This window comes from Motacilla alba, chromosome 3, assembly GCF_015832195.1.
Source record: "Motacilla alba alba isolate MOTALB_02 chromosome 3, Motacilla_alba_V1.0_pri, whole genome shotgun sequence".
NCBI classification, from domain to species: domain Eukaryota; kingdom Metazoa; phylum Chordata; class Aves; order Passeriformes; family Motacillidae; genus Motacilla; species Motacilla alba.
In genome coordinates, this window is record NC_052018.1 from 71,894,681 (window position 1) to 71,920,275 (window position 25,595).

General features: G+C 38.9%; 1 protein-coding gene across 1 annotated transcript in view; it reads left to right on the top strand.

Moving 5' to 3' along the window:
* Positions 1-292: 292 nt before the first annotated feature.
* GALNT2 (polypeptide N-acetylgalactosaminyltransferase 2) overlaps positions 293-25,595 on the top strand; it is a 90,683-nt gene continuing 65,380 nt past the window's right edge. The window contains exon 1 of the mRNA XM_038131415.1: positions 293-523. Coding sequence (XP_037987343.1) covers positions 401-523 — 123 coding nt within the window. The 5' untranslated portion in view covers positions 293-400. The remainder of the gene's footprint in view (positions 524-25,595) is intronic.

Sequence of the window (25,595 nt, forward strand, 5' to 3'; positions counted from 1 at the left end):
CCTGCCCGCTGCCCGCGAGGCGCGGCTCCCGCCCCCCGGCCCGGCTCAGGCAGCGCCCGCCGAGACCCGCGGCAGGCGGGATGGGGCAGAGGGTGCCCGGCGGCGGGAGGGGCGGGCGGCGCCGGTCCGGTCCGGGCCGTGCCGGTGCCCGCCCTGGAGGGGGCGCGCAGCCCCCGGCCCGCGGGCGCGGCGGAGGCGGCGGCCCGGCGTGCTGCAACCATGGCGACGGCGGCGGAGCCGGCCCGCCCCCCGCGGGGCCGGGCGGCGCGGGATTGGTCGGGGGGCGGGCGCTCGCCCTCTGCCCCCTGACCCTGCGCGGCGGCGGCGGCGGCGGCAGGAGCGGAGGCGGCGGCTGCTGGCGGCCGTTTCCTGGTGGCCTGGCGGCGGCGCGGGAGGGAGGATGCGGCGCAGGTCTCGGCTGCTGCTCTGCTTCGCCTTCCTCTGGGTGCTGGGCATCGCCTACTACATGTACTCGGGCGGCAGCGCCGCGCTGGCCGGCGGCGGCGGAGGCGGCAGGAGGAAGGTGAGAGCTCAGCCCGGGGATGGTGCGCCCGCTCCCTGCCCCGGCGGCGGGGCGGCGCGGGCCGGGCGGGGGGCAGCGCTGCGCGGCCCTCGGGCTGGGAGCAGGGGCGGTGGCCGGGGGGATCTGTTCGCCGCCGCTCGCTTGCTGGCGGCGTGAAACTGCCCCGGGCTGCTCCTTCCCGCTTCTCGCCCGCCCTTCTCCAGCCCGCTTCCCGGAGGCAGATGGCTTCTTTGTGGACTTCAGACCGATTTCAGCCCCGTCGCGTCGCTCCTTATCCAACTGCAGCCGGCCACGTCCCGGGCCGGGGGAAGTTGGTGTGGGAAGGGAGGGTGGGGAGGGCCAGGGCTGCGCTCCGGGCGCGGGGGGGGGGAACCCTGGCTCCGCTCCGCTCCCGACACTGAGCGTCTGCCCCTTTGAGCATTCCCCGCCGGCACCGGAGTCCCTCGGGCTCATGTTCCCACCTAGAGAGCACGCGAGGATCCGAGCTGCTAATGCATTTTCCCTTTGGATGCAAAGCACTTTCTTTTTAGCTCTGTGTCTGAAGGGTACCGTTTTCCCACCGGTTTTGCAATATTTCAGGAAATCGACGGATTTGTCATGTTTTGTGTCTGTGGCGTGGAAGGTCTGTCTCTTCCTTCTTATAGCAGCTCATGTTACAAGTGTTAGTAATGCTCACGAAGTTCCCTGCGGACAATACATGAGTAATTTTTCAGTATTCTGGCCATCAAGTTATTACATAGATTTTTCAAGGTGTTGTAGTAATTCATCGATCAGGAGCACAGCTGGAAGTTAAGCACATCGCAGTTCACGTTTGTGTCAATCAGAACGGGTTTTTGAGCCATGATGTGGACAAAGTTGCCGCTTCCCACTATCTCTGCTTAGAAAAATTAAGTGCTTTTCCTCTTTGTGGTGTTGTTTCGCCTGCAATAAAGATTAGCAAAATCAAGAGCTTTTAGAAACTGCTGTTTAACCCTTCTGTTTTGAAATAGGAAAGGTGTAAAGCATCTCATAATTACGTATTTTTTTACAAAAAACCCAGAATAGGGGAAGAAGACAATTGAATGAAGTGCACTACACTTGAACGGTGTTGCTTGCTAATGAATTGCTGCCTCCTGTTAAATGAAAAGTAGTGTTTTGTAGGTCTAGCTGATACATAAAAAGAGGAGTATTTTTGTGTTTCTTTGATACAGTTTGGTTTATCAATGTATGTATTCCCTGTAAAAAACGCTGATGACTTGTTCTTGTGTCAGGTTGTGGAAGCAAATACTTGGATGGCTACTTATGTGAGCAAGGGTTTAGTGAATGAGTCACTGCTTGCTGATAATTGCCTATCTGTCCTGTCTTTTATTCTCTCTGAACCTTGGGAATGTGTTCAACAGCGACTTTTGATGTAATATATTAAAGTAAGTGTAAGTATGTATTGCCACATACAAGCTCCTGGTCCTTCAAAGTAGATACAATAGCAGAAATAGATCAAGCATGTGATAGGAGGTAAGGCAGTAGCCTCAAGCCTTTCTTGAAGAACCACCAGAGTGTATTTAGAAAGTAAAAGCAATCTTACACTGCTGCTGTATAATGGGATAAAGAAAAGCTATCAAGGCAAATGTATCTGCAGATAGGGAAATATATTTTTAACTCTTATGGTGTGTTACATTTGGAGTTTCCAGACAGATTTGCAATTCTGTTCAATTAATTTTTACTCCTGGGGAAACTGCAGTGTGGGGGTAGTGATTTGCCCAAGGTCACCTAGAAGACTTGGTGAGAATAGAATAGAAAAGAAGCCAGTATTTCTGAATAAGAGCCTGGTGTTTAATCTGCTAGAACCTGTTGCTGTTTATTATTGATATTAGTAGCAGTTTTTATTATGGTTTTAAGAGATCAGTGAGCCTGTTACTTGCTTCAGTAGCATAATTCGGTGTCATTCTGCACAAAATTTAGTAAACCTTACTGGTCTGGGTAATTGGGAAAGTTTAGTAAGGAATAATTTCAAGAAAATGAGATGTGTCATAGACCTGAGCTGAATCCCAGTTCTGTGTTTAAAAATATGTAATTTTAAAGTAAGGCCGTGGTAAGGCAGAAAGTAGGTACTGTGACCACAAGAAACAAGTGGGGAAATTAACTATTATATGTGGATTGGTGATTTAGGATTCTATTTTCTGTCAGTGAAGCATAAAATTTAATCCCAGGCTTCAGCGTAGGTTAGCAAATGTAAGTAGAGGAAGATGTGTGTAGTGTAATAGCTTTTGAATCAGAATAAAAGGCTTATTAACTTAGTGTCAGACACTGGTGTAAAGCAAAAAAACACAGACTGTCTTAAACTTACGAGCAGAAACCCTGCTGTAGTAAATTTCGTAGTGTGTATGACTTCATATTGTCCTTTTTACTTGCCCCCTATTTCAATATAATGGAAACATAGCTGCTTATAGGAGAACACAGTTTTTAATAAATTGTAGTCTCTGCTGTTTTCAGTCTATAAAATTACAAAAACCAGGAGGGAATAGTTCCTCATTTGTCTAAGTAATTTGCATGTTAATTACAGATCTGGTTGTACAAACAGAATGTGTTTTTCCATAAAGATTATGTTTTTCTTTTTTTTTTTTTTCCCATACACAGACTTAATGTGTTATTCAGACATACTGGACTTGTTTGATATGGCACCCAGTCCTGTGATGTGTTGAACAGCACCAATTCTCTTTCTCTTCAGTAGAGTTGAAGGTGTTTGCCCTCTGCCAGGATTTCACCTGAGTAAGAGAAAAGAGTAATTTTTTTTTTTTCATTTGCTTTTCCTATTAGAGTAGTGTCAGAGTTAATCTAAGCTCCTGTTTATTTTGGTTCTCCATTTTCAACCTTTCTAGTAAGGCCTGTGAAGCTGTTTGGATATTGCAGGGTGTGGTACAGCATTAATTAAGTCTTTGGCCCCTCTCAACAGTGGTGCAATCCACAGCTCTGAGTGCAGTATATTGGCCTGGTAGGGTCTGAGCAGGCATGAAAGAGTCTAAAGCACACAAAGCAAAGATGTCAGACTGGTAAATGTGTAAATAATAATAACCTAAAGAAAGAAAAAGGGGTGCAATGCTTCTCATTCTGGACCTAGGCATAAAAACTGTAGTAGAAAGAATTGATGTATTCCACATCTGGAATTTTGTGTGTGACAACTTTTTTTTTTTTTTTTTTTTAATATCTGCTTGAAAAGCAGAAAAGGGTAGAATCAAAGCCTCTCATTCAAGATATACTTGAAGGGGACAGAAATATTTTGGGTTTTTTTCCCCTTCTTCCCTCCAGTGAATCTCCAATCAAAATTTTTGTGAACATGAGAGAACCATGGTCACTTGACTCCTTTCCAGCTGGATCACTGAGTTGTAGATTGGAAAGAGTGAGTCTGATTCACATGTCTAAAGGTTAGAGAAATGGTTCCCATATAGAGGCTGTGACAGAGAAGAGAGTAAGTTGAAAGCCTAACAATTGTGAGACTGAAAAAAAATGTGGTCTACTTTTATGTTCACTAAATGTGTTTTATATTAAAAAGCCTTTGGAGTGGAGACTGGAAGTTCCCTTCTTTTCATGGATAAATTTCCTAACCCAGAGCAAAAGCAGTTCATGTTCTCTGTCTTATACTTGCATAAAAATGGAGCAGCTTCTGCAAGATGGTTAGAAAGCCAAAGTCATCCTGATTTGATCCCCTGCTAAGACTGGTGTGAATTTGTGTATTTGTCACACAGATTTTAAGTTGTTGAACCACTAAGCTCTTGCACAATAGAGTGACTGGATTGAAATAAAAAGAAATTAAAAAACCCAATACAACAAAATCCCACACCAAAACCAGCCAAAAACTCCAGCTGATTTCTAAAGAACTTGCTCTTCTAGGCATTAAGAAAGTAGCTCCATGTAATTGAGCCCTTCAGGCTGGACAGAGGAAGGTCTGCATCTTGTTGAAAGTGCCAAATGCTTTGCTGCTGCCAAGAGAGAAATCCTCAGAGGGATCCCCAGAAGGAGTTCTGTGGGCAGAATGGGGATTTACTGGTGAAAGCTAAGGCATCCAGAGAGGCCTGCAAGGTTAAGCCACAGCTGAACCAAGGTTCGAAGCCTTCTGGATTTAGGTGCCAAAGTGCTGACAAGCTTTTGCATTTGTTGCCATGTAAAGAATCTCAGTTGTTTTTAAGTGGAACATCTGTCGTCTTCCACCCTGTCTAGAGGAGAAGGCTAAAAGCAATATTTCGGTAAGGAGTGATGGATTGCTTTCACAGGTATTTCCTACATTTAGAAGCATTCTTTGTTTTCATCAACTTCACCCTCCTGAAAACCAAAACCCCAAACTGCCTTGAACTAGAAGGCTGTTACTCTCCTGGCTCACCAGTTTTACTGGGTGTAATGGAATGAACTGGAGAAATCTAATTTAGGGCTAGTTGAGCCACAAGGAGGCAGGCTTTTCCTGTGGAACTGGTAATCCTGTACATAGTGCTGGTTTTCCCTTCTCTTCCCTTTTGTTTGTTTTGCTTTTTTTCTTTATTATGGAGCAGACTTTAGATAGGTGACTGTACTGGAGCTAGCTGAGGTGAAATAAATGAAGGTAAAGGTTGATGCTTCATATTGAGTATGTGACTGATTAACAATGTTTCAATCACTGGGTAAAGCAGGGGAAAAAGAAGCAAGTCTTGTAAGTTCATGTTCTGAATGGATAAAACTTTAAAATAACTCCTTTCAGCATACAAAAAGCTTTCTTTTCCTTTTTATTTTTTTTTTTGGGACCCCTCTACTATTTCAGCTACTGGTAAAGGAGGCTTTTATTGACATTGTATGTAATGGCACACATGGCACTCTTCCTCTCTTCCTGCATAAACTACAGATTTAGTGTACCTAAGTGCTTTTTTGATGGTTTAGGTAAGGAGGAAAGGAAATGTGTGTTAACTTAAGTTCATTAATCTGTTTATGTGCAACTTGAGTGTTTCTCTTGAGGTATGTGAAACAAAGGGTTTAAACTTTGGTTTTGGTTTCTTTCATCACAGGAAAGCATTGCCTGATTTAATTTCTAAATACTGTTTACTCATTTTTAATGTAACTTTAGTCCCTTATGTGTTGTGACATTGAGTGTGATTTCTGATACCTTGATCTTGAGACAAGTGAAGATATCAGAGGTTAAAAAAGTCAAATTGTCATATGTCCTTTTCTGTATCATTCACTGCCTGGAAGGTGCAAGGAGATAGAAAATGATGTTGCTCTATAAGAGGTAACAGTTTCTACTAATAGATCTTTGTTTTATATGATTCTGTAATAAATGGGAAAGAGATTAAATGCCCAGGCACTTCAATAATAAATCTGTCCTCTCACTAGAATGTAAATGTCATACATGTATATTTTCTTAATCTAACATATGTCAATTGACTAAATTACAGTCTTGGCAATTCAGCCACTTATTTTTATGGATTACTTCATAAAACTTAACTTTGGGTGCAATGAAAAGGTGGTCTACTGCAAATTCTGTGCAGTCTCTTTAGGTCTGTATCTGTATTCTCTTTTTCTCTCTTTTTTTAAAATGCCTCATTGAGGGAGTTTTTTTGTTTGTTGACATTGAGAAATTAATTTTTTTGCTTAGAAGACTTGTGTTGTCCCCTGCAACCTGCTAGGTTAGAAACTGAGGAGTGCTACAGAGGCTGTGGCTCTTGGATTACTGTCAGCTGCTTGTTTCATAAATGCAGAAGTAGAGCAGGGTCGTAGATAGAAGGGGTTGGAGAAGCAAGAATGACTTCTTTGGTAGTTTAATACCAAATGGAGCAGTTAACCACCCTTCCCCGTTATTTTTCCCTTTCATGTGGGTATTGAAGTAGTTTGCTGTGCTTCTGTGTTATTCCATTGCTGCTGTAGTTTGCTGCTTTCTGCTATCTCTGGTACAAAGGTTGTAAGTTGTAGTGATGTCCTTTGACAGATACATTTTAAAAATTAGGTAGTCCACTAACTAATTGTGCATGTACCTTACCTGTCCCATCAGTCTTGTGATTTGAGGTGTATTGCAAATAAATGCCAGTAATTTCTTCAATGTGTTCTAGACACTTCCAAAGATACAACGTAAAAAGTGGTAGAATAGCACTGTTTTTCTAATTTAGAGAAGGCACAATATGACTTCATGTAAAATGAAAAAAAATTATGAGGTTCATTTCAATGGTGCTACCCCACTTATTCTTTACACCAGCCTAGAATAAAAATATAAACTGTGTAAACAAACTTAATTCTTAGTCTTCAAAGTTACATGAGCATTCTACATTTTTCCTTGGAAATCCTGTTATTTTTTCCACTTTTGACTTGCCTGTTCTTTTCAGTTTTTCAATGTGATGTGTTATCTAGGTGTTTGTATATAACTGATACTGTTTGGTTAAAATGATGGTATGTCAGATGAGAGAAGTGGTATCGTCTGCTGGAAAGCTGCTTGCAATGATACTCTACTGCAGAATAAAAGAGACACCTTTGTCATGGAGCTGGGTGTCCCAACAGAGTGACCCTTGTTGCATGCCTAGAAGCTGTTTAAAAACAATTCTACCAGGCAGCCTAGAAAATGTGTTTGCTTGGCTTTTGGTAGCTATATATAATTTATACACAATTTAATGTACAGTACTTTTGGTTAAGTTAAATTAGTTTGAAAAGAAAGCATGGGAATACAGTTGGTCCTGTGAATGGAAACTGCTCAAATTAAGTCAGTGCAAATGATTTGTTTTAAGTTGATTTGGTCCACTTACTTTTCTTAAATAACCTACTCTTGACAGTGGTTAAGCTATAGTGGTACAAAGCAATATATAGCTAGGTGGTGTACAAACATTTTTTAACTCCCTGCCCAACAGTAACATTTTGACTAAATGTGATATTTATTAGGACTTAGGAGAAGATACGTATTGCTAATATGTTGGCAATGCCATGTGTTGGCAAATCAGTTGAATTCTAAAAATGAATCTGCAGGAAGCAGTGAGGCATTTGCAATTTTTTCAGGAGTATAGGGTTGAATGTCATTGCCCGAATATATCAGGATATTGTGGAAATGGAATATCAGTGTGGGTGTTACAGAAGGAAATGCTAAGCAGGTTGTTAAAATTACATATTGCCATCATGTAATGCAAAGTGGTGGTATCTTAAGCTATATACATTTTAAAACTTGGGTGCAGTCTTTCATGCTGTTTGTTTTGGAGATAGTAAGGTGCCCTCTTCTCTTCTGCTTTTTTCTTTCATTTAAGGTTTCAAAGGAATAAGGGATGGATTGAGGAGGGAAAATGGGAAAAAAAAATTAAGTGTCCACATCAAAATGTTTGGTTTGTGTGTTTGGGATTTTGAAGATATGGTATAAGAGAATCTAGCTAACACTAGAAATGTAACCGTTTCATGTTCCCTCTAAGTCCATAAAGTTCTTCCACAGGAATCTTCATACAGGGACTTTTTCTGATAAGTGGAAGTGAAGATATTTGAATGTGTGATGTTTTTTCCTTTTCCTCCATTACTTGGAGAATGAATTTTTTTGTATACCTGTATCTTACTGACATATCCAGAGTATGTGTTTAGCTGTCATTCACTTAAATGTTCATTTGCCATGAGTTCTTACCACAAATTAAACAGACCTGCTTTTTATTGTCACATGAAGTCATTAATGATCCAGAGAGTTGAAAAAATCAGCATGTTGTCTTTTCTATAAACTGAATCCCCTTTTGGAATGTAGCATATTTTAAATTTATATTTGGCTTATAGATAGGATTTTTAAATTGTTTGTTTGTGTGTTTTTCTTGGATCTGTCACATTGAATGTTAAAAGCTGTTTATTCTTCTGCAAAATCAAGGTAACGTGTGAATATGACTGGCTTCCAGTGTAGCCTGCTAAAATTACTGTCAAGACTATTTTTTTCCTTGTTTACTTTTCATCTGTCTAAACTGTTTAATTTTTCCCACTATCCCTGTTTTATACACTGGTTTTGTTAATTGCTCAGGGTATCTGTATTGTCATTTAAACAAGTTAAAATATGGTAGTTCAAATAGCTCCATCAACTGACAGGAGCACATTTTGGTAAAGGGACTATGCAGACGGATGTTGGTTTTTGAGCTTTGCTTATGAAATTCAAGTGAGAGAAGAGCAGGATAGTAAAAGAACAGCAAGTTTGAATTTTAGAGCATTCCATATATCTCCAAAATTGCTATGTAGTGCACATCAAAGGCAATAATTTGGATTTCTCTTCTTTGTAGCTGTGGTCTTGTATGGAAAAAAGAACCTATTGAAAAGGTTGCAAGTTCAGTAGTTAATAACTTTTCTGAAGCTGTAAAATTGTCATAAAACCTGGGTGCTTTATTAAGGGAAGCAGAGAATAACTAGAGATTCCGCTGAGTTCAAACATTATCAAAGTGCAGTGGACCACCTGTACTGAGTAACAGATCTGCTTGAACAAAAGGACTTTGGCCAAGGAAGGACTATGCAAAGAATTGGCACCCAGCTAATGCTATTGTGTATGAATTCTCAAAGAGCTATGACTTGATGACTAGAAAATGTTTGCTCCTTGTATGTATGTAAGTTCCAAATGTTTAGCCACCCTGGATTTAGGAGCACAGCTGAAATTTGTTATTAAAATAAATTTTCTCTATCTGGCCTGTTTGTTTACAGAGGGTCAATAAATACACAAGTGTGTATATATAATGGATATATGCTTTGGTGATGTGAAGGTTTTTGAGTTGCTTGGTTTTTATTTTCTTGCTTCTTTTATGTTAAATGGAAAAGTCTGTTCACTCAAGTACACTTTGACTCTCTTGGCACCTTGGTAAGGAAAAGGAAAGTTTTGTCCTCATAAAGTAGTTCATCTGGTAGCAAACTGCTCCTGGGTAATGGTGGCCCAGCCTAGATACTTAGAGGTTACATTGTTCTAATATTGGGAAACACCCCTATGGCTGCTGTGGTATGTGTGCCTACCAAGAGCCTGGGGGTGGTGGAATTGCAGTATCTCTCTGCTGGAGTGTGTCAGTGTGTCACAAAATTAGGTCTGCATGTTGTCCAGACAATGTAATAAGCTCTTGTTATTGGTGGTAGCATGGCTCCTGCCACAATGGAATGCCAAAGTCCTTCCAGTTGCTGTGGCAGACCATCCATCAACTGCAGCCTTGGCATTATCTGAGTGGACCAAGTAGGGGCTGGTCTTTAGTCCTCTGACTTGTGCTCTTACAACACAATGTATTGCTTTGCCAGCAGCCACTGAAATGAAGATGTGCTATGTCATTTAGTCTCAACAAACAACAAACTTACTTTTCCACCATGTGGAATAGTTACAGCACATATACACTATGTTAGTGACTACTTTTTAAAGTTTTAGTTAAGGAAATATTCTCTTTTGGTCCCACTGACATAGTGTATACCTTTCTTTCAGTGTACTCTGAAAGTGCTATGGGTGAACTGTAATTGTAGCAAGTCCTGTAAGGACTTGGTGAGAAAGTTGGAGCTTGATTCCTAAAAGAGCAGAGAGTCATTCTTAAAACCTCTTAAACTGATGGATGTCTATCAAAGACGATGTCCCCACCACATAGGCTAACCTGTGTGCTTTCTGTTAATAAGTACAGATTAAGAATTTACAGATCTTGACAATTAAATTAAAAGGCATTTGGAGTCTGAAAGAAAGATTTAAATGAAAAGTAGTGAGCAGTGGGTTAGCAAACATCAGCACTTCTTTACATTCTTAGCTTTCATGCTTAATGTTCAAAAAGTGATGGAGAGACTTGACTTATTTGTACTGCAAAACGTATGTCTGAAGGCCCTTTTTTGAGCAAACTTCTTTCCCTATAGAGATATAAGTGCAAGTGTTGTTTAGCCTGGTAGACTCTTAGGGAAAAGATTGAACTGAGTGACAGGTTGTTGATACCACCCCTGAGTTATCACAAGACTTAGAAATATGTTAGGGCAAAATGTACACTGATCAGACAATAAAAAAATTATTTTTGAAAGTCTTCTCTGCAATGGCTATCAGGTTTCTGAAAGGCTTGGTAAGAATGCAGTATGTCTTGTTAAGGTACAATTTCTCAGTTATTCCCAATACTTTCTGAATATTCTCTGGTAAAAATAAGCAAGATATTGATTTTGATATTCACATTAGCTTAGACTTAAAGTATCTGTCTTTATACAAAGCAAAAGCTATTTGCTTAAAAATCCATTTCGGTTACCTACTGAGATAACTAATGCCTCTTGCATCCTGGGAACAATAGTGAGAAAATAAATGATTGCAGCCTGATTTTAACACCTTGAATGTTCTCTCTCATGTGCTTGCAATTCTAAGAGCCAGAAACTTGGGCAAACCCTGATTTTATACACATGGATTATCATGGTGTGTGACTTTTTAAAATAACTTTTTTTGGTTTTCATTATTCCCTAGTTGCAGATGTTTCAGATTCGGTCATGGTCTTTTCTTTTAGTTAAGCATGTAGAAAATATTTTGACAGTTTCAGAGTAGATTTGCTAGATTGTTTCTGTATAAGTAATCCTTTTCTTGGTAAACATGCATGTTGTAAACATTGTTCAACTGTGTTGGAAAGAGTGGTGAAAAGATACCACCACTTTTGAATGTTGTTTGTATTGTAGCACTGTTTAGAGTCCTGGTTCTATTGTGCCAAAGATTGAATGGTCTTAACTGGTTATTTCTGCACCATGAACTTAGAAAAGGGCTGATTCCCAGTAGGATTTAGATACCTGAGTGTGAATGTTAGCTGTGGTCATATAGTAGAAATTCTCAGGTGGTTATCTCTTGCTGTGGCCTTTTGCTCAAAACCAGACTTGTTTCGTACTCAGCAAACTTTATTAGATAGTTGGCTTTTATTAAGTCTCAGTAATTGAATGGATTTCAAGAAATTATAATGTCCCAGGTTATATGTCATATGAAAAAGATAGCTCAAGCTTTTCCATCTTCAGCACTGAGGTACGACGGGACCTCGTGCTTTTTGCTGAGCTTACTGGAGTATGGGTCTGGGGCTGGTACAGTAGTCAAGCTATGCAGGGAACCATGTCTAGTGTCTAATCTTAGTGTGGTTGATGCTGACCGCTTCTGAAACCCTCAGTTCACAGATGTTCAGTTTGGTTTAGAATTGTGATATTGTAATGTTTATTTCCAAGAGCAGCTTACTGCTCAGGGGCAGGCAACAGTTTGGAAATGTCATGGTATTTGTTCAAATTAATTGTGATTGTGGCTGTCATCTCATGATGTTGTTATCCCAGTTTCTGAGAAGTTTCCAGTGTAGAAGTATGGTAGAAAATTGATGTAAAAACGGATTGCTTTCTCAGTTCTGCTTTGAATATTTTTTAAGGGAACTTTTACTTGAATGATTTGGTAAAATATTGTAGAGACTTTAAAAACTATGTTAAGAAGTGTTTGTTTTAGTACACCCAGTTTGTGATGAAATGCAGTTTATAGTGTTGAATAAGCAAGGTGTTGGATGCTGGTGGGTGTAGGTACTTGATAGGTTTTGAAGACATTGTCTTCTTTTAAAAAAGATGTGACTGGTAGAGCCCCACTGCACTGAAGAAGGCAATTTCTTATAAAATATTCCACAGAAACACAGACATTATCTGAGTTTAAGACCCTAGGCACTTGTTTATGTATGCAAAACCAATGTCTGTAGTTGACTTCGATTATAAATTCTTTTTTTGTTTGAGTCTTATATACCATCTTATTTTGAGTTTATTGCTAGCTATATATTTATGTAGGTTATCCCCTTAGCTATATGACTGTGTCACTTTCCTCTTGTAGTGTCATAATGCTTTGTCAGAACCTCACGGCACATGATGTGTGTTTTTTTTTAAAGCATAATTAGTTAAGACAGGTTTTTAGGTAGAGATTCTATTTTATTATACAAATGAAGATAGATGTAGAATTTATTTTGGCGAAATGTGTGTGTGACTTTTGTTCCCAGTGTTTTGGGGTTTTTTTGTTTAAAACTAAAGACAGTGGCCTTCTTGTTGATACTGATATTTTGTTTGCTGCTGTTTCTCATGCAATACTGAGTATATTTCTCATACAGTATTCTTGCTTGGTTTATGAACTTTGCAGTAACGCAGCTTGATATCAAGTGAGTTGAAGATATTTGTCTGCATTTGTGTTCTGTAGGCTAAAGTAGTGCACTCCCTATCCTGGAGGAAGATGATAGAACGAGAGCATTAAATGATCAATCTGGAAAATGTGATTTCATGTAAGCATCTTATCAGAATAATTAAAAAGCTTTTTGTGATCAGCTAGGGCTTGTGGATATCAAATTTCTAGCACTGAATTCTTTTGTCAGCTGGAGGAAGAAGAGTCTCCAATGGGAGAGTTTTTTTGGAAGTATGTCAGTTGCTGTTCTGGCAACTGTATGATGTTTTCATTTAGACTGTTCTCATGCTCTTACTGGCAGTAGGCTATAGCAGCTGTGATGGCAGTGTGTTTGCTTTTTTGTGACATGATTTAGGCTTCTTTTTCTGGCTTATCAGTTTAAGACAATAATTGTGTAGTAATTTTTTCCTCCTGTATTTGAATGGCTTTTTGCCATTATACAAACAGTGAAGAAAATGGCAGTGGAATTATAGGAAGTGCTAGTGCTGGCTTCCCCTCTGGTTTTGGAACTAAGAGTTGTTGCTACATGCCTGAATGCTATCATTTGCCCCAGTACAATGATCAAGCACTTGATTCTTTTCTTCCACAGAATATCCTGAATTGGAAGGGAGAAAACAAAGCTTTCCCAGGTCTGCCAGTGAACAGCAGTGCATTCCAGTTACTGCAATGATATTAGAATGGATAGAACTACTGGTGAGATGGGAATTGTTCCAATTGTACTCTTTGAATAGAAGCATAACATGGTGGGGGCTACATTCCTCCTGTTTCTTTGAGTGCCAGTATGCATAAATATATGGTCTTCATGTCCGTGTTAACCTGAAGATTAATTCCCTCAATACTTTAGGCTAGTATAGCCTGTCTCACGTGCAGCACTGTGTACTTTTTCAACTGTTAACTTAATTCTGCCTGGTTTTTCTGGAAGTGCAGTTCTAGCTCTTACGCCCATTCAAATCAGAGAGGTGACTTTAGCATACCCTGCCTTCTTACTCCCTTGAGAATTGAATATGTACAGCAGAAATTGGATTGGTACTATTTGCCCAGTTTCTGTGTTGTGCTCCTGGGTTTGTATTTGAATCTCTATCAGCTTTGCTCTTCATATCATAGTTGAAAATTAGGTTCTGTGTAAATCAATTGCTTATTCTTTTTCCATGCAAGAATGGAAAGCTACTGAAACAGACATGGCATATTCCTGCCATGCAATAAAGGATATAGTGATAGAAGTATTCTTGGGAAATCTACCATCTAACCAAGAGCTGAAAAAGACAAAGTTAGATGGACCCTTGATTATTTTCCACTAACTAGAACTCTTATGATCTTAGATTTAAGAATTAAATTATTGCATCCTGGTAGAAGATGAAGAGAAAGCTCAGTATTTCAGTAAGTAACTTAAGGTAGGAACTGACTGCTTCTATTTTTGATGCCCCAACCCAGTGTTTCTGTGAAGGAAGAAGGGCTGCAGGAATCTAGTAATTTTAATAGTATCTGGCACACACTGACATTTTACTTGTGCTCTGCAACAGAAAAGGGAGAGATAATTATACAGGGTGCTACTTTGTTTTAAAGGCTTAGTAGCTGTTGTACATAATTTTCATCAGTTGCCAATGATGCATCCTGTGTAGAGAAGGAAGTAATGTGTCTAAGCTGCAGGTCATAAAAAAAAAAAAAAAGGTATTTTAAAGATGTGTAGCCTTCTACTTTCCTTTTGTCTATCTCAGAAAATCATCACAAGCCCTAAGAGAACAAATGTGTTTTTACTAATCTTACTGTAAGTATAAAACCATGCCTGTATTATCGGCACTCTGCATGAAAGTCAAATCCAGTTGAACTGAAGAAAATCTGGGGAGAATACCATGCTGCAGAGTTTTTTTGATGTTCATTTGTACTAATGGCAGCAATAAATAATTTAAATTATTCTATTAAAATCTCTTAGCTTTCACTTTTACAAAATGATAAATATCCTCTGTGCTAAGAATAGCAAAGTAGTTTCAGACTGAGCTGTTCAGTATACCTATTTACCAAGTTTGCTTGCAGGCAAAACCAGTTATTTTCTATTCAGACCAAACATGAGTAGAAAGCTGTTTTCTTCCGGTTTGTTTTGTTGTTTGGGCTCTTGTATCCCTCTGCTTGACCATTCGGTCACTTCTTGACAACACAACTGATTAATTTCTTTTTCAGTCACGTTTGGATTTTAATTATGAGGATTGGGTTTTCTCAGACTGTCAGCTGCCTTCAGATTTGCAGTAGCAGAGAAGGAGGCTTCTAGAAATGGAAATTACGTCTGTCATGGTACTATGATGTCTTTTTTGTCAGCTCTGAAGAATGACATGTATAGAGAGAAATTAAATGTGTATGAGTGTTCAAATCTAAGCTAAGATATGATAGTCATGGTGTATGATCCTAGGACATCAGGTAATTTTGATTGTACCCACTTTTGATGGATACATTTCCAAGAAACTTTCAAGTCACAGTACTCTGTAAAAATCTGGGTTTTGTGTTGCCACTAATGATGTTACAAAGATTGTTGGAAATACTTCTGTGGGTGGGAGAACTCACAACTGACAAAACTAAGGTATTGAAAATCTCTTAAGAGAAGGGTCAGTTTACTCTGTAGCCATCACTGTGACTCCAGCTATTGAAATACTGGATTTTGGTTATCTTTAAATCTAGAGTATATGTCCCATTTTTGCATTGATGGCTCTTAGAGAACTCACAGTAACTTTTGGCTAGCAGTGCATCAGATTCTGGAGCATGGATTGCCTGTGGCCTCCACTGCATTCAGTGTCTTTGTGTGATACAAACCAGTTGGCACTGAACTTGTTTTACAGTCTTCCTTTCTGCTTGGGCCATCACTGCTGCTAGTCATAGGCACTGGCTCTAGCAGTGTCAATGCCTATCTTAATGTTGCACTTCTGCTTATTTCCAAAGAGATCAGAAGGTGTTTTGAGGGATGATCTGCAATTACGAAAGGGAAGTTAAATTGACAGTGTAGTTTTTTTTGCTGGGGTTGGGTACCTACAAATTTTAACTTGTTTGCTGTTTTTGCAATGTGGTTTTTCAAACTCTACTTCAGTGGTATGCTTGGACTGTTCATTGAGAGAAGCTGTTTATTTCACAACAATGTTGATCTGCCAAAGCTCTATTTTGCAGCTGCCTTTTTAGAGATGCACTAATTCTGAATGTGTTGTATGTTCAGCATCCCTCTCTGTCCATCTTTGTTTCCTAAATCAAAACCTGTCTTGTCACGTTACTGTAAAAGAAATTGGAATGGAGATTTCTCCTATTGCAGCAAGAAATAATAGGCCCCATTTTTCCGAAATATTTTTGCCATTTGATGTAAGCATGTTATTTTACTTTATAAACTGTCTGCTTGAGTGAAAGTGGAAAGTATTATGTCTTATAAATAAAGGCTAATTTAATCTGCTTGTGATATTTATGCCATTGTACTGTTTACAATGTAAGACTTCCTAGATATGCTGGAGCTTGTTTCTTTTTGGGATTAGCAAAATATCTCATTGCTTTTTTTAAATCACTATTTACTCCGGGCTTCAGTTTGAAGCAAAAGTTCTGTCGGAGCCTTCAATTCTCTATATAAGGTTGCAGACTGGCACCTTGTTTTCTTCATCTTGGGTTATTAGACAGTTGTAGTTGAACATGTGTTCCAAACCAGAGAAATGTTGACCTGAAGTGTCTCAAGGATGAGGACTTTGTACTAATTTCCTCTGTAAGGGACTGAGGAAGTAGATTAAAATCCACGTGTAGAGGTCATTTGTGTTTTATTTTTGTCTGTTGGAGGAAGTGCACTGTTACTGAACTATTTCATGGCATAATACCATGACCATATGGTCATGATTAATGCATAAGTGGACTTAATTAAAAATGTGACAGTCCTTTCTTTTTTTTCCCCTCTTTTTCCTCTCCTCAGTGTGCAGTGTGAACTAAGAGGAATGAAATTTTAATATACACTATTCTTTTCCTTGACAGTTAAAGAGAGTGATAACCTTTGGGAGATCAAGTAGCTCCTGGTAGCTCTTGAAGGAGCATGTTGTTCTGTACAAAAAAGTCTGTCTTCTGCAGAGACTGAACAGTGTCTTCCACATACAGTTGTCACTATTAACAAATTTCAGCGTGTAGCCAAATGCTTGAAATTCAAGTAGGGTTTAGTAGGCTTTCTTTCAATCATTATACAGAAGTTGTACAGAGGCTACCAAACTTAAAATTAATGTTTATTTTCAACATGATACTGAAAAACATTCAGTTCAGTGTTCAGATGATCAGTTTCTTCCTGTACCATGCTGCATCATTGGCTCTGCTCCAGGAAGAGAGCTTTGATTAAGTTTATAAAGGTTGCTGAGTAGGTTTTCCTCCTGTGCCGATTAGCTTTCTTTGCATCAGGTAACTGTGTTGTCCCTTTTGACTGTTGTTTTCTCCCTTCCTCCTGCTCCAGGAGGTACTGGAGAAATTAGACTGCTCCAACGAAGTACCTGTGTAGTTCCTGTTGTAGTGCCCTTTCTTGTCTGTTGATGTTTTTGGCCCCTAGTGCAGACTAGCACCCTCTGAGGAGGGAGTTATAAAAACTTCGTAATAAAACAAGAATAATTTTGACCCCCTCTTGTTTAGAGTGAATCCTCAAATCACTGTGAGCGGGGGAAGTTCAGAAACAATGAAAAAGAACATTATTATTTTCCTATGGTGAGAAGGTGTGACACAATGCTATGCTGATGGTAACCAGAACCCAAGGAATATAATGGTCTTAACTTCCCCTCCCGCAATTATTCTGTGTGAAAATGTGTTTTGGGTGCCAGAAGGCCGGAAGGCAGCGCTTCAGTTTGCTGCATCAGGCAATTTGATGTTTCAAACTGATCCTGGATATGATTTTTTTTCAAAGATTTTGAATGAAGGTTAACTTAAAGATGGCTTCACAAGGACATTTTGAGCAAGAGTTTCTGCTAGATCTGGATTTGTTTTCATTGTGGGTTTTCTTTTTCCAAAGAAATCTGCTGCAGTAGCAATCTTGGAGTCTGTGAGTTTGTGTGGCATGGCATATCTCCAAAGGCTTGGGGATTTGTTTTTGAAGAGTGGTGATGTAGCGACTTCTTTGTTTTAGTTGCATTCAAAATCAACCATCTTTGTTCTGCACATTCTAAGATATTTGTTCCATGAAATAGATATAGCTAGCCCTCAATATTTTTCTTTGAAAATTTTCTTGCCTTGGTGACATTGTCAGTTGCTTGGCTTGAAGGACTGACTTTCAAATCCATGAGTTTGTGCTTACTGAGAGGGATATGAAAATTAACATTTCTGCTTTTCACATCTGAGATTTGCCCCTATTGATGTGTATTGATGACAGGAGTTCAATATATGAGCTGCAGGGAAATATGCTTTACTGGTGCAAATGATCAACTCATATGTATGGGGAGAAACTACAAAAATAAAGAGACCTCCTGAAATTCAGCCTTTGAAACTGCATGCAACAGCCAGAAGTTGAAGTGTTCTTATAAGTAGTTCAGAGTGGTTTCTGGAATTTAAAATATGATTTTAATATTTTTGGTTGTTAGATATACATTTTTGTATTTTGGCAAAGCCAATGTAAGTATTTTTCTGATATAAGAAAAAAGCAATCCATTCAGTGCTTTTTTTTTTTTTTTTAACAGCAACACACTGGAATTCTTGCCTGCCATTGCTCCCTCTGACCACATGACTGCTCTTAAGGGTTTTTTGTTACTCTAATCATGTGGCTGCTTGTAAGGGTTTTTTTGTCAATTTAGTGTGATTTTCCAGTAGAAAGGTTAAATTTTTTGTGCAGTCTTTCTTTTCCATTGCTCTTGAGTAGCTTGTTTTCTGATCAGAAAGCAAGTCTTATAAAGTACTGCATGGGCACTTACTTACCTGTTGAATGGGTGAATAAGTGGCCTCAATTTGTGCAGAAAGCAAGTAAACTGACATAATTATTTTGTTAAGAGACAGATTTCAAATATGCTCGATTCACTGTAATTGCAGATTGGCTAGTTCAGTAATTGGCCACTTCTGTATATTGTGCATCTGGTAGCTTCAGACTTTTGGTGGAATGGCCCTTGCCTTGAAGTTTTGGGAAATATGATACTTAATTGTCAAGCTGGCACCAACTCCAAAAGCAGTCATTCTAGAAATTATTTCAAGACCCAAAGCTTCCTAATTCTGCACAAACTTTCGTGGAAATTGTTCATAAAGGAGAAAAAGCAGGTTTTCCTTTTCCTGTTTCAGAATTTAATTTCTCAAGAAGAACATGTGTTTAGGGGAATGGAATTCTTGTGTTGAACACAGGTGCTCCTGTGTTTAATAAATGAATGGTTTTGATAGTTTTAACTATCATTTTTTAACTATCATTTTTTAAAAGAATGTGCTTAGAAGGGCTGATTTGATTGAATTGGTTAATTTTTAACTGATTTTTAGCTATAAGTCTTTGTGCCTTTCTTGTGGAGAACGGGGAACATAAGGAGGAGAGTCTGAAGAGGGGTGTTACTGAACTAGAAAGAAGTCTGGTGTTGGACTCATAGGTATTAATTTTCCCAGTGTGTCTTGCTCAGACAGCTGTGCATGACAGAGTGTGTTTATACAAGCAGCTATGAAGATCTCTTCTTAAGGGGTGAGAGAGGCTGCATGGTTCTATATACCTTTACTAGCACAATAGAATTTAAGGGTCTTTTAAAAATCCAAGCAGTAAATTTTAAAATTGAAAAGCTGAATCTGTCAACTAATAGTGGAGGTATTTTGGTGCTTCTCAAAGTACAATGACTTTCTTGCTAGGCAATCTAGACTTCCATTTCCTCCCTGCTTTTGGAGTAGGCAGTGTGATAGGTAGCTTCTCATGGTTAATCTGTCTAGTCAGACTCCGAAGAACAAGCCTATGGACAACTTGATAAACTTTGTGATTCTGTGTTATGTTGGAAGCTCCTTTTCACATAAAAGGCAAGTAGTGAAGAGGAAAGCCTCACAGCCAGGCATGCAAATACCCTTTCTTCTTTGGTTTTGCTGTATTCTACAGTAATAAGTGTAGCCTATAAAAATAGTTCAGTTATTTTCTCAGTGCTTACTCTTTGTGAAGATACTTTTTCTTGTAATGTGACAATTCTTGATTCTTGGATCTGTGCAGGAATGTCGATAGACTCTGAACTCATAGCTACAAACATTCCAGTGAGTGCCATTGTAAAAGGCTGTTGTAGATGGAAGTAAGTCAAAATAATTGCTTTGTTCATGTTGGGCTGTGCTGTCTGTGAGATTTTTTTCTGTCAAAAGCACTGTTGGGTGAATTCACAACTACAGTTGAGTGCAAGCCCATGGAATTGCTGCAGCAGAAATAGCTGGCGCCTTGGAAACACAGCAGTGTGTCTGTGTTGCAATGGAAATTAGACCTGCTCTTCCTGCTTACGAGTGACCGTGTGTTGTCAGCCTTGGCTCTCTGAGGTGGTAAGATATGCTTTGCTGTTCTCCACCATATTAGGGTGGATTACAATATGGTTTTGTGCATGTGGTTTACACTGTCAGGGGGATTTTACTCTCTAGCCATGATAAGACTTCGTACGACAGTTTTGTATAAAAACTACTTTACACCACAAGTTAGAAAGGAGATTCTGGAAGCACAAAGAAGGTTTGATGGCTATTAATTTTCAACTCAAGTGTATGACTATAGCACTTCATTGAGCTGTGCTCAGTGTGGTAGGTTAACTTAACTGGCCACAAGGTATGTACCAGGCTGCTCTATCACTCCCCATCTTCATCAGGATGGTGAGAAAACAGAATGAAAAATTTGTGGGTTGAGATAAGGACAGGAAGATGACTGAACAATTGCTATCACTGGCAAAATAAACTCAGGTTAGGGAAATTGATTTATTGCCTGATAACAGATTAGGATAGCGAGAATTGAGAACAAAAGCTAAAATCACCTTTTCCCACTCCTCCCTTCTTTTTAGGCTCAACTCTACTCTTGACTCTTCTACCTTTTCCCTTTTATCATGTAACAGTACTGTAAAACTCAGTTGTTTTTTAATTTTCTGTTTGTCCAGCTCTTTAAGTGAGTAGAAACTAATGGCATTACTTGAAACTGTGGAAAGATAGTAAAGCAAGAGAGTAGTCGTCAAATCCAGTGCACAGTTCATAGGCACATTTACATTGTAGTAAAATGCACCAGCTTGTCTTAAACATGGGAACTATGACTGGGAAAAAGGGGCTTCTCTATCATTAGGAGCATTACCATGGACCTCTAACTACTTGATACTCTCTGCAGGAAAAATGTATGAGCACACATGTTAAAATCTCTTGATTATCACTGCTGTTTAATCCAGTAATTGGAGTAGTGTGTGTGTAAAATCTAAACAGATGTGTTCACCCTAACATTTTGAGGAAATAGAAATGCACTGTGTAGCACCATTGATAGAGAACAGTTACTAGTCTTGGTAGAGGTCCAATAAATGTGTGTGAGGCCTTTCATGTAATAAGTGGGTTATTAGACAACGTGCTAGAGAAGTGGCCATGTGTTTTCTGACTCACTGTTAAAGTTTGGTTCCCTTTCAATATGTGTCACTAAGCCTTAGGTGGTTTTCTAAGAGTTTTGTGCCAGTGCCCTTTTGTTTGGTGTATAAAGTCTGGTAAGACAGTGCATCATCTGGAAGCAAAGCAGTAGTGATAAGGAAACAATTTTCTGTTTACCTTGTGAATGTCAGTCTAACTTAAAGCAGTTTAGCTCAGGTGTGAGTTTGGGCTCCTGCAGGAGCCCTCTTTTAAGCATTTTATTAACTTTAATTGGTTTATGTGATCTCAATTACTGTGTATCAATACTTAGCAGCAGATAATTTACTGGGCAGTACTGCTATGTACTTTGCTAGAGAGTTTGCTCTAGACTCAGCTGTTCTGCTGCCCATAAAGCACAGAGTTTGGAAAGCAGAACTGGTAAAGGGAGCAGAAAAGAAGCTAAAAATAACCCCAAAACAAAACAGTAAAGCTTGAGGAAGGGCAGAAGAAGAAAATATGTAAGGATGTATACCAAGGTCTACTAACACAGCCCAGTAGGAATAGTTGCTCTGCTTTAGGAGAAAAGAGTTGGCAGAGCACAGGGAGTGGGCACTGTAGAGCTGGAGGAGCAGATGGGTCTTAGCAAAAAGAGGATAGATCACAGAATGAATTTAAGTATGTTATTTTTGATCCTGTGCCTTTAAAGTGGCAGTGAGTAGATCAAACACCTGTTCTTTATCATCACTTTTTAGGAAATGTAAATAAGTCGAAATGTTAATTCACTTCTAAAACTTCACCTTAGCTTACTTCTAAAATATTTGCTGGTGTGTTTGTTCCCTTTGGCATGCTGAATTTCTATTGTAAATGCAGCTAGTGTGAGCCACGTCTATTACCTCATTGTTAATGTTTTCAATGAGCTGTAATCTGCTTACTGAATGCTTGATTTCATAGAATCACAGTATTATTCTACAGGTTGGAAAAGACCTTTAAGATTGAGTTGAACCCTTAACACACCACTGCCAAGTCTGCCACTAAACCATGCCCTGAGCACTACCACTCCCTATCTTTAAATACCTCAATGACTAACAAATTCCCTCAGTGTAGCCCTTGTGTGTTGGCTGTGATAGTTTTTTTTCCTGCATTAGTATGTTTTTTCATCAGCCATCAGGGCATACAGGAATGTACAACCCTGACAAATTTCCATGGAGAAACAAGCATGGCCTATTTTATTTCATGTTTGTTTGTGTCTTCAGAAAGTCCTAGCACTAAATTGTAGTGCTAAATTGTATGGAATTACAACCCTAGGATTTCTATAAGGTAGTGCCAGATTAGCCGGCACAACTTGAAGTTATAATTTTTCTAATCATTCTTGATTACATCTTCATTTCTCGCATCCCAGGGATAATTAAGTGTTGACTGATTGTAGTGCTTTAGATTTTTTGCTGACAAAAGCCTACTTTAGAAAGTGCAAATTCCTGTTCCAGTTATAGTTGTCTTCTTCCAGCCTGTATTTTAAGACATAAAAATATCACTTGAAGGCTGTCTAAGTAAAAAAATCACTGAATCACAGTGATTGGCCTCCTTGAACTTCAGGAGCTGTACAATTAGCTGACTTGAAATGGTGGTACATACTGGGTACATCTGCCTGTACCGTGGTTCTTATACCTGCCAGCCACTTCTACGGTTCTTTTGCTGGAGTCCAGGATAGCAGAGTTGTGTTTTCTGCTGGGTCTTTACTAACTGAATTAAGATAATAGAAAGTTCAGTTACATTTCACAAAGCACCATACAAAGCTCAAATGTGGAGCATCTGTAAATGAGATCTCTGGTTGTGAGTTAGTGAGATAATTACATTGCAATTTGTTGTAGAAGGCAACTATCTATGGGTATTACAGGAAATTGAAAGATGTCCTGAAACATTAACTATAATCTAGAAGAGGATGGAATTCTGGTGATGCTCTTCAGCCTTTTAGAGTGTAAGACTTGCTTTTTGGTGTGCCAGCTAGCATAACTGGTTGTCTATCTGGAGTGAGTCCCTAAAGAAGTAGAGGGTAAAAATGTATACCACTCTTGTCAGTATAATTCTGTGATGTTCTATTTGTCAACTTGGCATGGATTTTCAAGAATTAAGATATAAATTGCTGAAGATGCACCTCTAGTTCTACTGAACTCCAAGGTTTTATAGAGATTCAATCTATCAGTATTTTATGTGCAGTACAGTGAGTTACCATACTAGAATCTTTTTTGTAAGAAGTACAAATTCAATATCCCATAGCTTTTCTGTAACAATTTTTTAAAAAAGTATCACGTATAGCCTTGAAGATTTAAAATACTTCTTCACTTACCGTGAATATATAGGGTTGTAATTTTAGATAAGGCAAAATATTCTTGGCACTTCTTGTGATAATACTTCTTTAGTTGACTCAGAAAATAGAGAGATTATAGTGATTTCATGGCAGAGTGACCACAGAAAAATTATTCTTACTACTGAAGCAGACCTTGGTTCTGGCTTTTTGGTTTTGCAATAAAACACACTCATAAGCAATTGTGAAAATAAAACTTTACTTATCTAGCCTGCCTGGTGTGTTAGAGGAGTATTGATTGTTCTTGAAATTGATTTAGAGATGCAGCTTGCCGTGTGTCTCTGTGATGACTATATGAAATCTGTGGGCCTGTTCTACATGTGGAGGTTTTTTTAGTGTTTCATTATAAAGAGCCTCCTGACTGTGCAATTGGCATTGCTGTGTGTGCTGCCCAGGAAACAGGCAGTGTCAGTGTGCCCTCTGAAGCTTTGCTACAACCCTCACACCCCTGTGCAACTTTTAATGGCCCTGTGTTAGATGTGGAAAACATCTTGCTGGGAGTATGAATATGTCTAATGTTCCTTAATGGCTTTCTTTTGAAATAGCTATAACTTTTTTCTGTCATGTACTAGGCAGGTTGGTTTCATGTGGGAAGTTGTATCTTGTTTTTGCAGTTTCAGATCTGCACTCCTTCATCATCAGCGAACAATCAGTAGAGCCAGTCATGTACAAATCTGCCACTTTCTCAAAACGGTTTTGATGATTAAAATGTGATTTGTCAGTGAAGTCAAATGTGTGTTTTCCCCTCTGCACTAGTCTCCCTTGAATGATGAATTTTGAAACTTGACTGTCAATTAAAACAAGAATTGGAGCCTGATAGTCTGGATGGAAGATGCAGCTGAGGAATTTTGGATTTGACCTCTGATGTTGATGATTTCTGACAGGAAGGTTACAGTTGGTGCAGTGTATTGCAATTTCTTTATATTGTTACTCCAACCATTTCCGTTCGAGTTTCTTGTCTTCCACATCTCATCTCCTTTGCCACCTTATCCATTCAGCTCTGTTCTTTTCCTGCAGGCAAAAAGTCTGGTAAATAGATATAGAGCACTCTTCCCTTGGTGGGTAGGTTGTGTTGCATAGAACACTGGGTGTACAGGCATCTGTGTTCAGTCGGTTTCCTGATCACTCCCTTCCCAACTCCAGTGAGTCTTTCACAGTTCTTAATGTTTTTGAAAAGTCTCTTAGCAATCACAACGCTAAACAAAGTTGTAGCGGTTCTGATCCTGAACTGTGGTTCTGGGGAGAAATAGGTTTTATTGTTACCTTCTGCCTGCTGGGGCTACAAAAGGCTTCCCAGGAGTACAGTTTCTCTAGCCTCTGGTAGCAGGTGTAGCATTCATCTAAGCTTCAACTCCCTCTGAACAGGGGAAGTAAATGTTTTCTTCAGGGTGCTGCAAAAAGGTCACTAATCTAAAACTGTCACTTGTTTCTATTGCCAGATTTTCATAGGTTATGTAATTTCTCAGATAAGTAATTATGACATCCTTCAAATAATTACGTTCATATTTCTGTAGTGTTTGAGAAGGTTTTGAACAAGAATATTGGGACTGCAACAGAGATGCTTCACTGTAAATTTACTTTCTATTAACTCCTGAAAAACTGTCTTTAAGGGAGGATTAATGTCATGTCTGACAGTCATGAAGGAAGTTGAAAAACACCTTCACTCTGCCTTTATTTGATGTAATACTTCTGTTACTAGTGGTTTGCTGCTATTTAGAAAGTTGAGAGGAGATACCATCTGATCTGGACAATATCCCTAGCTGAAAATTACTCTAAAATAGAGATATACTTTCTAGTTTAATTGCATGTTGCTATAGGCTCATTTTGTACCTTCTAAATTTCTTTGAAGAATAAGGTCTGTAGGAAATAAATTTCTAGAGTAATTGGAATTTCTTTGATAATAGGGGGAGAAAAACAGTCAACAGTGCAAATTAATATGAAAAATCAGCAGAAATTGATTTTTTTCTTTGTGTAATCATTGTTTTTGCTAAAATTCAAGTTTTTATGTCATCTTTAGTGTGTCCTTCTTAGTTTGTCTGAGTACTTGAAAATTGACACAAACTATATGCCAAAAAAGGTTAAATATCAAAATGCAAATTCTCCTAATACTTGGTCTTTGTGTTGGATGTTGTTACCCCTTCATACTTTAT